The sequence below is a fragment of the Lagopus muta genome, chromosome 15, assembly GCF_023343835.1.
Source record: "Lagopus muta isolate bLagMut1 chromosome 15, bLagMut1 primary, whole genome shotgun sequence".
Lineage (NCBI taxonomy): Eukaryota > Metazoa > Chordata > Aves > Galliformes > Phasianidae > Lagopus > Lagopus muta.
Window position 1 is genome coordinate 6,279,788 of NC_064447.1, and position 13,333 is coordinate 6,293,120.

The 13,333-nt window shown below is 37.0% G+C and overlaps 1 protein-coding gene across 12 annotated transcripts in view; it reads left to right on the plus strand.

Moving 5' to 3' along the window:
- Positions 1-13,333, plus strand: part of CLEC16A (C-type lectin domain containing 16A) — a 62,989-nt gene that overhangs the window by 8,722 nt on the left and 40,934 nt on the right. For all 12 annotated transcript variants that reach the window (XR_007380101.1, XR_007380103.1, XR_007380102.1 and 9 more), the window contains exons 6-15: positions 1,159-1,282; positions 2,194-2,368; positions 3,035-3,088; positions 3,811-3,924; positions 6,876-7,104; positions 8,405-8,534; positions 9,468-9,568; positions 9,800-9,922; positions 11,289-11,398; positions 11,851-11,895. Coding sequence is in view for 9 of the 12 variants with exons in the window: in XM_048962298.1 (XP_048818255.1) it covers positions 1,159-1,282; positions 2,194-2,368; positions 3,035-3,088; positions 3,811-3,924; positions 6,876-7,104; positions 8,405-8,534; positions 9,468-9,568; positions 9,800-9,922; positions 11,289-11,398; positions 11,851-11,895 (1,205 nt within the window). In the remaining 3 variants the exon portion in view is untranslated. The remainder of the gene's footprint in view (positions 1-1,158; positions 1,283-2,193; positions 2,369-3,034; positions 3,089-3,810; positions 3,925-6,875; positions 7,105-8,404; positions 8,535-9,467; positions 9,569-9,799; positions 9,923-11,288; positions 11,399-11,850; positions 11,896-13,333) is intronic.

Sequence of the window (13,333 nt, forward strand, 5' to 3'; positions counted from 1 at the left end):
GTTCGAATGAGAAGTTAGCCCTGCTTTGAGAATGGGTTTGCACTACCCATCCTCCAAAAGTCTCCTCTCACTGAATTTTTCCCTGAATCTATAAACCATGTGAGAGACTGAAAATATCAGTGACTTCTGTGGAAAAAATAGTGTATATGCATACTCTCCACTCCTGGAAGCAACATGCTTTGTAGATAGTAGTATGAATTATGAAATATGTTTGTGCAGTGTGTATTTCTTTTTAATAGGTTTTTAATAAAACTGCATTTTGAATTTAAACAACTTTCCATCAAGTAAAGATTTGGTGATGGTTTTCATCAGAGCGTAAGATCTTTTTTTTAGCATTAAGACAACTCACATTACAAGTAGCATCAATAGCAGGCTGGTTCTTTGTAGCATTGACTGCTAGGGACAGGTTTTGTTTTGGACGTTGAGGAAGAGGTACTTGGTACTTGTTTTTTGCTCATCAGCTATAAAACCAAATGTGTGCTCACAGAGCTAAGTGCAGATTTCATATCCTGTTAGTGTGTGTTTACATGACTGAATGCTGTTATAGTAAAAAATAGACTTCTAGAATTTTGTAGCAATATGAAGGTTAGAGTAGGAAAACAGCTCAGATATTCAGGGTTCATAACTTTCTGACGATCCATTTGCTTATGTTCTGATCTAACTCCTACCCTGTATCTTTTAGTTTAGATGCTTTGTGCTTTAGCTTGTTAAACCCTTTTGGAGGATGTCACTATCCCAGTTCCTAATCCTGTTAACTGTTGTCTGTTTCTTTTGCCCTTCCTTCACTGATGATTCCCGTGTTCCTTAATGCAGTGTCATGTAAGTCTTAACTAGCTTGACTTTCAGCATTACTGCTTTATTCTTCCGCATTGTTTTCTTTTTATTAAGGAATGTGCTAAAAACTCTTTCTGAATTCCACTAGATTTGTCTTCAGACATGTAAATATATCAATATTAGGCTCTTTCAAGCCAATTAAGAATTGATGTGATGCTTTTGTAGATGTCCATTTCATGCATAAGACCATCTCAGGTATATACTCATTTGAAAAGCTGGCATGTAATCAAAATTCAGAAGGTTCTTTGTTTATATTTATTTTTAAAATCCTTAAATATAAAAGGAGTGGAAACTGATTTTCTTTCTCTTACAATTTCTCTGCAGTGGACAACCAACCTATGCTGCATTACATTAGAGATAAAACTGCAGTCCCTTATTTCTCCAACCTTGTCTGGTTTATTGGAAGCCATGTGATTGAACTGGATAACTGTGTGCAGACTGATGAAGAGTAAGCTTTTTAAAATGTCATTTATTGAATGGAAATGCTTTTCCCAGACATTGATGCTCGCCTCACTTTGTCTGCAGTGGTCCACCTCAGACAGTAGGTGTCTGAGACAGTTTGCAGTCAGTTGAAGCTTTTTCTTTTCACAGATTTATGCTATCGGTGCTCTGGATTAAGTGGTCAGTGATGTCCTCTATCTGTACTCATGTCAGTACAAGTAAATCATTCTTGGACGACGTGCCTTTTCTTCATCTTTGTTTTAATTTTGCTGAATTTAGTAGGAATTCAGAGCACGGATGGGATTTTGTGCTTCTCAGTTTTAGTAACTCTTTTGTGTGTTTCTCTTCTGAGTACTATCCCAGCAGAACAGCTCTCAGAAAAAGATACTGTAGGAGAAAAAAAAAGAAAATAGTTGGAAAGATGAACTTTATTTAATATGGGAACTGTAAGCAATGAAATTCCCATGTCATGTACTACCATCAACTGTGGAAATATTCTGTTGCTTCAGGTTAAATAACCGGAGGTAAACCAAGGTTGCTTGCTTTACTTCCCGCTCACAGTGGGTGATTGTTTCATACTTCCTTAAAGTGAAAAGGCAGAAGTGTAATAAAACAGATGTTTTCTTTTTAGAAAGAAACCCTTTTTTATGATTGGTTTCTGAGAAGATTCTGGCAGTGGGAAGCAAACTTGTTAAAAGTACTACCTGTGAAAACTGGGGGAAAGACTTTATATGTGCTTCTTAAAGAAAACGTATGCCTGAATGCTGTTTGGTAGCTGCATTAGTGCATTGGATGTGAAAACATCTGTTTTAGGCTGTCAGTCTGCACAAGGCAATTGATAGGACTTGAATGATTAAAGTCATTAAGTTTTTTAAAAAAATTTTACTTACCTGAGACTTCATCTGTTCTGTTTTTCAGGCACAGGAATAGGGGCAAGCTGAGTGACCTGGTAGCAGAACATCTTGATCATTTGCATTACCTTAATGATATACTTATCATTAATTGTGAATTTTTAAATGATGTGCTGACAGACCACCTACTCAATAGGCTCTTTCTTCCCCTCTATGTGTATTCATTAGTAAATCAAGATAAGGTAAGTGAATACATGCAAATCTGTAAGTTGTAAAGGAATTATTTGCCTTCAGTATGCATAGCAATTTGTTAACCCTACTAAGGAACACACCTGGTTAATACTGTTGATGCCTATGTTTGTACGTTGAAACAAATAGGGACTGTAGGGGGAAGAGGTAGGTTATAGTTTGAACGCTTTTGTTCATTGTTATTTATTTGATCTCTTAAAATGTCAATATTATTTTTTTTTATTTATACGTAATACTTCATTGTTTATATAATTGTTTATGTAACAGCCAATTCCTTAATGAATGCTATCAGAAAAAACTTGTGAAGGAATGGTTGAGTAGGAAATACCAACTTAATTCTGGGTTATTTATCTGTTGCGATGTTATTAAAGGGGCTGTGACTGAGAACAACCAGAAGCCATTTTTAAGCTTGTAGACTGTGAGGTGTTCTTAACTGGAGAGTCTTCGTTTGAAATTGTTTACCAATAAGTAAATTTTAAAGAGCACCATCGTTAGTGCTAATATCCACTAATATCCATTAGTGGATATTTTGTGATGGGATGTGAAACAATACGAGGTTAAAAACTTCATTTTAAATAAAATCTTCATCAGTGTCAGTGCTTTAACTTTATGGAAATAAATCATTGTTTTGTATTACTTCTACAACTTCTTTTCCTTAGGGTGGGGAGCGTCCAAAAATAAGTCTCCAAGTTTCTCTCTATCTTCTTTCTCAAGTATGTATTTGAATTATTTTGTCCTATTTCAGAATGTGTTTTGCTGTAGTGTTTTTATATGTAATATTATTTACCATATTGTCATCTATCCTGACAAAACCATTTTTAAAAAATTGGCAAACACACTGTTGAACACTTTCCAGTTTTCTTATTAAAAATAAAAAATAATAGCTCATTTTTCCTTAAGACAGGTTTAAGTAGCTGCTTCACTCACGGTTCCTCTGGGGATCTTGTAGCACACAATGACAGCTTTTGGAGCATCCGTTTGTGTACAACACTTCATAAACAGCTCACAATGGAGTCATGCAACATTTCAGGACAGGATTTGTAAAATTACAGATGAGGTTCTCCTAGACATGCAGTGCAGTTTGAATCTACCTAAATCTGAGATTTTCTCTTGGGAAAACAGAGGGAGTATTGATCTGTTTCATGGCTTGTGTTTTTCTTTATTAAAACTAGGTAGCTTAAAATGTAGGAAAAGAACATAGAATAAAAAATAATATAGAAGGAACAAGAATGTCTGTAGAGGGAATTATGCTCTAGAGGAGTTATGTGTTTTGAAGCAGATTTCATGAACTATTAGTGTTAATAATTTAATGTTACTGTGTATGTAAACTTAAGATACCAGTGTTCAACAAGGACGTAAATGAAATTTGTTCAATGATTGAAGTAGAGAAACCATGTCTTGTAATGTGTCTAATATTTCTTTCCACCTTTAACAGGTTTTTCTTATTATACATTATGCCCCTTTGGTGAACTCACTGGCTGAGGTTATACTTAATGGTGACCTGTCTGTGTTTTCTTCTAAAGCTGAGCAAGATGTTCAGAAAAACTCAGTAAGTGGTCAAGTAATACATGGATATTTTCCTTCTTTTAAGATGTAAACATTCTATTTGAAATACCAATAATATCAAGAAAGTAGCAAGAAATGCCTGCATCTTGAAACTGAAGTTAAGGTGATTGTGTTTAGGAGATAAGAGCAGAAAAATTGTTAAATATGACTGCCAGAAAATGCTCTGTGTGACTTGCAACATTATGTTCTTACTTGTCCACATTTATCTCTTCTGTGGTGGTCAGACTGCAAAGTCTTCCAGTACTTTTATCATCCAGCCTTGGTTCAGTTCTGGTTACTGACCTTTTTCCAGTGGAGCTGACTGAGTTCTATGAGATAAAGCAATCTCTTGTTTGCGTTAGGAAATGTCTGACCTTGTACTAGTTGCATACTGACTGTTGTGTGCTCCTTGAGCAGAAGTGGCTTTGTTACTAGGAAATCTGTGGCAAAAGGGTGAGATAGCACATGTTGTGGAAGGGAGGTTTTTTCCTGTTCTCTTTACTGTGCAGAGTTGCAGAATATCTGTAGCACATGTTTTATGCTTACATTAATGTGAGGAATAGTAGGAGTTTCCTTTAAATGCCTGTTCATCTGTTCTCATGTTTATAATGCTGTTCTAGATTGCTGCTTCTTACTTGTCCTGTGACGCATGGTGCACACACTGCGAGCTGTCACACGTGAACAGCTACCAAACAGGAGGCGGCTGGCTTTCTAGGGTAGATGCTTAGCAAAATTGTACCAGAGGTGGAGCTTTGTTGCCACTCCATGGTTGGAATCGTATTTTTTAGTAAATTCAGCCTTACTGTTCCCTAGGCCCTGAAAAGGGGAACGTGAAGCTACTCCGTGGAGTTTGAGAAGTATACCGAATTAAGATGCTTTTTCCTTTACATATTTTTCCCTTTTATTTCTGCCATTAAGTGATACTAGGAAAAAATACACTCAGCTCTATATTATTTCCTGTGAAGTCTGTTTTCCTACGTAATTCAGATGTGGGTCAGTTCTACCTAATTCATGTTTCTCAATTTCTTGTTTAACCTACTTTCTCCTTCTCATGAGAAGTTGTTACTAATTATTGTACTAGCACACACTGCACAAGATAAATTATGATTATAAATTAGAAACTATAAATATGATAGACACTTTTTGAAAGTATGAAAAAACAGTATCTCTAAATGAAAAAGCAAATTATATATAATGTAAGCTAACTTTTTTTTTGAGATTGTTTTAATTATTTAGCCTTGTTTGGCAGCACAGGATATGTATTTTCCTCAGTATTCTTTCTTGCAGTGGACCAGACCATCCTTCAGTGTTTATCAGTGTATCACTCAAATGTCTCTTCTGTTATTTTGCTCATATGACAAGCAGCAGCTTATAATACAAGGATATTAAATACCTGCATTCTTCATGAAGTAGTTAAATAGTTCTAGAAAACAGTGTAAAAAGTAAATGTAGGAAGGGGAAAATCTGAAAGCTTCTTGCAATTTGCATATGTAATTTTTTTTCCCATAAAGAATAGGACTTAATGAGCCCTTCCCTTTTCTTACGACTTTTCTGACCAGAAGCCACCAATAAAAGGAATTTGGTTGTGACTCCAATTAATTTATAATCTGTCCAAACTGTAGTTTGGTATATCTGAAAATATGTCAGAAATTACAGGAAGAGATGTGCAGTAAATTGCACAGTGTGGGTTGAATTGGTTGTTTCAGTGTTGTGAAATATTCCTCCTACCATGTAGCTTATTTCAGTGACAAGTGTAAGGAGACATGCAGGATTGCTGTAAAACCCTGTGAGTCAGAGGATTCAAATAAATGTTTTGGCCTTTTGACTTGTGCTTGGCTTCATCCTCATGCAGTCATTCCTAATCTCTCCTTCTTTCTTCTTTTTCCCTCCACCCTCCAATGTATTCTTTACTAATTGGAGTGAGGGTTTATTTCCCAACATTTTTCCTGAGGTATCTTTGAACTCTTCAGTGCTTGAGTCACATGGGGCAAGGAATGGAATCCCAGTATATGTATTTAGTCTTACTTATATTTTCTATTGCTTGCCCTCAAGTTTTGAATGGTTTAGCCAGTGTCAGCTAAATGTGATTGAAATATCAAGATCTAAAAAGTAGTGAAGTTTCTGTAAGAGCTTTGTTCAGGTTCAGCCTGTGCTGGGGGAAGCCCCCAGTCTACGTTTCACTTCCCAGTAGCAGAAAAGTTTGGCTCTGTGGTGTTTGTGTAGCTCTGGCTGGGAGCTCTGTGCCCATAATCCAAGTGGCAGCCCTAGCAAATGTGAAGGGAGCTCAAAGCATTGCAGCTCAGAAACAGTCTGCAAAAGGATGGGAAACCAAGCTGTTAATCTCGCTGGTCAAAGTGGTTCTTGTTATGTTTCGTCTCTCTGTAAGAGTGCATTGTTTGCTGTTGTTAGGATGACACAGACTCTCCTGAAGCAATCATTTGTTTCTGTAAAACCCTGTAAGTCAGAGGTTGTCATCTTCATTTATTTTTTTCATATATGAAGTGATTATCAGGAAAATTAGGTATTGGCTGAATACTGCTTGCTTTCCTCTGAGTGTTTCATATTAATACATTGCTATCAACAGACACTTCTGATTTTGCTGCCTTTATCCTATTTGCATATGGTCTTTTAGTTTTATTTGTATTAACTGCTTTACCTGTTAAGCAAAATTCAAAGAAGCAAAATATGGCTTTAAGAACCCTGCACTGTTAAGCTGATCATTTGCTTTATTCTTTTTTTTTGAAATGGCATCCTCCTTAATGGCAAGTCTTTAGGTTATGTTACTTTGGGTACAACTTTCGCTGGTTTGGTACTGTTTCTCCAAGGTCTGCTTTCCTGTATTTTGAAACTGGTCTGAAATTTAAGTTTTGGAATTAAAAACTTTGAACTGAAGTGTCTTTTATAGAGTTAAAAATGCATTGCTTGTAGCTCAGTGTAAAATCTTAACGTTTGTAGGCGAAGTCAAGTATCAGATGTTTCATAAAGCCAACAGAAACACTTGAGAGGTCTCTTGAAATTAATAAACAGAAGGGGAAGAAGAGAGTGCAGAAAAGACCCAACTATAAGAATGTTGGTGAAGAAGACGAGGAGGAGAGACAATCTGAAGATACCCAAGATGACTCAGATAAAACTAAAAGTACAGAAGCGAGTTCAAAAGGCATCAGAACAAGCAGTGAAAATGAAGGTGTGTACATTAGCAAATCAAAATGCTGCTTACAATTTGGGTACTCTTATTTACTGTGTGCATCTAATTTTGATGTATTACATGGCTTGGTCTCTTGTTGCGGTAGGTAACACGGTAGTACTAATTTATTTCACTCTCTTTGGCTGTGTTTTTTTTCTCATGTGAAATCGTTCTATTGGGAGGTGTACTTTTAGTCTGATTGAAAACCATAAAAATGCCTTTGTATCTACCTGCTGTTTTTGTGCCTTTGAATGTTGTGCCTTTGATTATGGAGAGCTTTATAAGTAAACCTCATCGTAGACCTTTGCAGCTTTTTTTATTCAGTAAAGCAAATAATGTGGAAGATGGTCAGGAGTATTCTGTGCATGTTTCAGTGATTCAAGTATGCTAAAATTGACACTACTTTTTTGAAAACATGCAATTGCTAAAAACTGAAGGAAACGTCTTAAACGGAGATTATTTTATTGCTAAATTTCAGGACTTTTGATCTAATACTAGCCTTAAGAGGATTTAAGAGCCTTAAGAAGAACTGGTTCTGTAAGATGAGTGGTTTTATAGCACATCATAACTGTTTATTTTAATAGTAACTAGAAGACATGGGTACATCAGAAAATAGGCATGTACTGAGAAAACATGGAGAATGGCATAAAAGGAGTTAAAAACAAGACCTTTGTTCTTGGACAATTCTGTCCAAACACGGTTGCCTTTTTTGATAAGACTTTCTAGGATTTTTATTTTCCTTAAATGGCATCAAATAGCTGATGGTACATTGCCATAATTTTCAGCATGACATGATGTGCTGGGTAAACTGGTGCATTTATTAGTCTTTGTCCAACCTCATAAGCAAAAGCTAGTACTACCAAAAAGCCTGAAGCATGTGGGACTGGGTACCTTGTTTGCTCTGATAGTAGAAAGCCATTCACACCCTCTGGGAAACTCCATTTTCCCTGTTAGCACTCATCAGTGTTTTTGTGATTTTATTTTTTCCAAACAATGTTCTGTGTGTTTTATTCCCATGGTTTAGAGAAGGGATTTACTGCTATTTATTTATTGAACAAAATAATTTGCATGTTTTCTTTCATGTATGTATGTGTAAATTTCTTATAGGATTAACTTTCATACAGGAATGTAAGCAAGCATTTTTTCTATCATGGGGAAAAATTTGTCTACATTCAGTTATTCATTTTTTGAGGCTGCGGTTACACCTCTTGTAGTTGCATCAGTGGCTTCTAATGCAAAGTGGAAAAAGAAAAAGCTTGCAAAAACTGTTTGTTTAAAAATACCAACTTTTGTTTTATAGAAATAGAGATGGTCATCATGGAGCGATGCAAGCTCTCAGAATTGTCCATCTCTGCTGTGACAGAACAGAATACAACGGATGAAGAAAAGAGTGCTGCTGCCTCTGGAAGTGAGATAACAAACTGGAACAGGTATGGGAGCTGTAACATCTTGCTGAGTTTCTTCTGTGTTTGCCTTCCTTTAAACTTTCTCATCTCTTCTATGGGATGTCTCAAATCTGCTTCCAATTAAATTTACAAGTGTTCTCGTAGGACAGTAAGATGGGAGGCAATAGGAAAGCAGAATACTGCTTCTTTACTGATCAGTTTGGGATATGATCCAGTTTCTTTGTTAAGGTGGTGCTTTCTTTTGTAGCAGTTGTGATACCGAAAGTTGGTAAAGTTGAGTTACAAAATATTAACACAGTTAAAACAAGCATAAAAATTTTCATTGCAGAACTTTCTAAACCATTGCTAGTGCTTAAACCTAGGAGACCAAAACACTTCTGCAGTCCAAACTTTAACTTTTCCATTCAAATGTTTCTTTCTTTCTCATTTTTCTCTCCTTTAGTCAGTTGAGTGTGCAGTTCTTGACAGCTCGTTGTAGGATAGCCTACCTTGCTCCAAGTGTTAGTGAAAGTTAGTGAAAATTTCTTTCTTGCTCTAGTAAATGCTTTTCAACTCTGCTTAGTGCTTGAATTTTTAAGGTAGGTATTTTTTTCTTTTTTAATGCAACAGTGATTGCAGCTTCTTGAACTTAATTATGTACGTATGCATTGAAGCTGTACAATGCTTCTGCATACATATTATATGTGCTGCAAACAAACCCAGAGAGTGTATGAACAGGTAGTTCTTGGAAAAGTATTATGAAACCATTCCTGTAAAAATGTTTGAATTAATGTCAGAATGTAGTATGAGACAATACTGTAATCTGAGTACTTTCAAGCAAGTTCTTTTGCTTTAATGCCTGAAAATGTGCATTACTGTAGACTTCTTTCACTCTCTATATGTAGAGCAGGATAGTTATTGATTTTCCTGTAAATGTTGTCTTATTCTTGGCCAATTCAAAGTTTTTCCTTTCTGCAGACCTTTTCTTGATATGGTCTATAATGCACTGGACTGTGCTGAAGATGATTACTATGCCCTCTTTGTGCTCTGTCTTCTGTATGCAATGTCACACAATAAAGGTAAGCCACTTTCTTAGAGAAAATAAATGAAACGTGGTTTTTGGTACAAACAATCCCCAAAGGTGGTTAATCTGTTGTTCTTCCTTTTGCTTGTGGTAACTTTGCGAGTTGGTGTTGAATTTCTTTGTATTGCTAATAACACTCTTCCAAGAAAACTATTGGTATCTATTAAATGCTTACCTTTAGGCATAGTCCTGTTTTCTAATTTACTTCATTTTCTTCCCTGCAAAGGCATTGACCCAGTGAAGCTGGAGAGAATTCAGCTTCCTGCTCAACATGCTGAAGAGAGAAATTCATATAATCATGTACTTGCAGAAGGGCTCATCAGAATAATGAATTATGCTGCACAACCAGGTATCACATTTATAATATTTGTTTTCTTCACAAGCTGAAAAGCTACTTAACCTCTTGTGTATGAGATGAAAGTGTGTGTTTAACATGCTCTCTGTTGAACAGTAAGTAAATATGGGCTGTGAAAGACAAATACTGGTTTCTCTCAGTTGTTGAGTAACCAGTAACTGCATTTCTGCTGAATAGTTGTTTTTATGCTCAGAACTACAGAGGGATCTGTTGTCTTAACTTTCCTTCTCTCCACTGTCTTGAATAAACAAACATCAAACAAGGAATAATGAGATGGGTAGTGATTTCAGCTTAATGTACAATTTCATCCTGAAAATACGGTTTGTGGCACCTTTAATTGTAGCACTGCTGCCAGTGGAGAAGTGGTCTTCAAAAATATACACAAGAAATAAATCTGTTTATAGCTGTCCTTTGCTTCTGGAGGCTAATAGTAAACTTTCCCATGACTTCTTTTAATTATGTATTGTGCTTTCAGTTCTGAACTGTTATGCAAAAAACATTTTTTTTCTTAACTTCAACTTTTTGTAAAATAAGGGATAGAAGGCTTAATGAACTATTCCAGGGAAACACAATTGTTGTTCAAGTCACAGCTCCTCCCACCTATGCTGCCCCTGTTAAAACTTTAAATGAGTGGAGCCAGTTTCCCCTGCAACTGATGCACTGTCGTTATTGATTGCCTGCAGAATGAAATCTAGTCTGCTTTGTGGGCTCTCCAGTGGCTGCAGCTTTCTTCAGCCCCTATCCTCCTGCTGTGGTGCGGGGTCATTCATGTTCTGCAGTATAGATATCTGCTCTGACATGTTTCTCCATGGGCTGCAGTAGGACTTCATATGCTTCATTGAAGATCTTTTCCATGGGATGCACCTTGTTGCTGTCCTTCAGTGGCCTTTGTGGCTGCACATTTTTTGTCACATTTTTCTCCAATTTTGTGTTTCTAATTTTTTAATAATTCTACTGAAAATAAGAGCTTAAACTCTCAATACATTCTTTCCTTTTGACCTCTCTGGATTTTTGCGTCCAGGCTTTGCTTAAGTCCTCTGGATGTGAGGAAGACCTGTGCTTCACTAGCATGCTCTGTACAAAGCATCACTTCATCTTGTAACGTTATCCATGCCAGCCACCTATGATTCTCCCCTGATGTATAATTCAGTCTGTGTTTCCAGTTAACTAAGGTGTTTGGTTTCAGTGGCTTTTGTAATGAAATACATCTTTATTACCGTCTTGTTGCGTGGTTCTGCTTCTTCCCAATAACTCTTCTAGTTCACTTCTTACAGCCATCCACACCACACATCCACCCTTGTCAGGCTGGGTGTGTATGATGGATGCTACTGTTTTTTATATTAAAATTCTCTTTTCATAGATGGAAAAATCCGTTTGGCAACTCTAGAACTTGGCTGTCTGTTGCTGAAGCAGCTTGTGTTTTCTAAAAATGGCAGCATAATAAAAGACGTTCATCTTGCATGCCTTGAGGTTAGTATTCTTCTTTCATGTTACTAGTTTCAGCATTACTTGCATTTGCATCTTGCTGTATAATAGCATAAATATTTTTGTTTCTTATTGTAATAAGCTTAATGTGAAACTTGAGCCTCTAGAATATCTTCCATTGGTGATTCCATACGGTGAAAGAAGCAATATTCTGTATACCATTCTCAAGTCTGCTGTTAGCTTGCTGATTAACTCTGAATACTTAGTTTCATTTTTCTCTCTGAAGAGTGTATGGTAACCATCTCAGCAATGTGAAGAGAAGTACTTTTGAAACAAACAAGCTCAGCTGAGCTGTGAGTGCTAGAACTGTTACATCAAATTCTGAGCTGAAGGCTATACATATGGGGATATTAGTAGTTTGGGTGCATTTTTTTTAAATGTTACTTCTGATTAAATGGTATTTTTACTCCCTGAAATGGTTATTTTCTCTTTTCTAGGGTGCAAGAGAAGAAGGCGTTCATCTCCTTCGCCGTTTCTATAAGGTATATATGCAGAGAGTTGTAAGAAACGAGTCTTTACACGTGGATTTAAAATAAATAAAACCAGTCTAATTCCCCAAGAAAGCACTACATATTTCTTGTAGAGAAGGAAGTTTTAGATGGTTTCTCTCCTTCCTACATTTCACATAGCCCATTGATGACTTCACAAAAAGGATGTGAGAAGTCCCATAGGCTCTGCATCAGAGGACAAACGAGTAGTCCTGCTTTTGTTGCAGGTGCTGTGTATGTTGTGGAGCTGCCATACCATTGGAAAGTTTCTTGGATTTTACTAACAGCACAAATACGGAAGATGCCTCTTTTGGCATTACTTTTTGTTTGTATCTCATTCAAAATGATGATCTGAAACTTTATTTAATCTTATTTTGAGACCTCTACAGCTTTTTGCTTTTTTTTTTTAGTGTTGCAAACAATGAGCCCTAAGCATGAACTTATTAGTTACAAATTTACTTTCCCTTATATGGAAGTGTCTAAATTCTCCTCCAATTTGTTGGAATTCTCTTGAGGAAGAAGGTGCAGGGTTATTTTTAATTTCCAGTAAGTAAAAAATAAAACCATAATTTGTGATGTGTTGACTTTGGCCAGCTGCCAGACACCCACCCAGCTGCTCTTGCACTGTCCCTCCTCAACAGACTGGGAGAAAATGAGATGAGAAAAAAAAAAAACAAACATGTAGGTTCATATACAGATAGAGAGGTTGTTTAATAATTACTGTTGTGGGCAAAACAGATTCAGCTTGGGTAAAATTTAACTTACTGCTAATTAAATTGGGTAGCATGAAACAAAGACTAATGAGAACAACACCTTTCCTTCACCTCTCCGTTTATTCCCAGATCAACTTCATTCCTTCATTCCCAACTCCTCTAACTCTTGCCCTCCACTGCACAGGAAGGATGGGACATTGGGGCTGTTGTTGATCTGTAGCAGTTCCATTCTGCTGCTTCTGCTCCTTCCTCACACTTTTCCCCTGCTCTAGTGGGGATCTTCTCTGTGGGCTACTGCCCTTAGCCAGGAAAAAAACTGGCCACAGCATGGACACTCCACAAACTGTGTTTTTTTTTTTCAGGACTAAGGCACCTGCTGTGCTGCTGCAGCATGGTCCCCATGGGCTATCTTTGGGGATCTGCTCCAACGCCAGGAGCATCTCCTTTCCTCCTCTGTCCTTGGTGTTGCAGGACTGTTTCTCTCTGTTTGCCCACCTCGCCACCTTTTTTTTCATCTCCCTTACTCCTGAACACCATTTTGCTCTTCCTGAAATCTGTTTTGAAGAGGCACAGCCAGTGTTGCTGTGGGGCCTGGCTGTGGTGGGGCTGTTGGAGCACTGGCTGTGGCCAGCCTTGGTTTCTTCCAGAAGTCACCCCTGCTGTTCACCCCTTGCCACCTACACCCACTGCACAATTAAACAAGAGCAAGCATGTCTCTT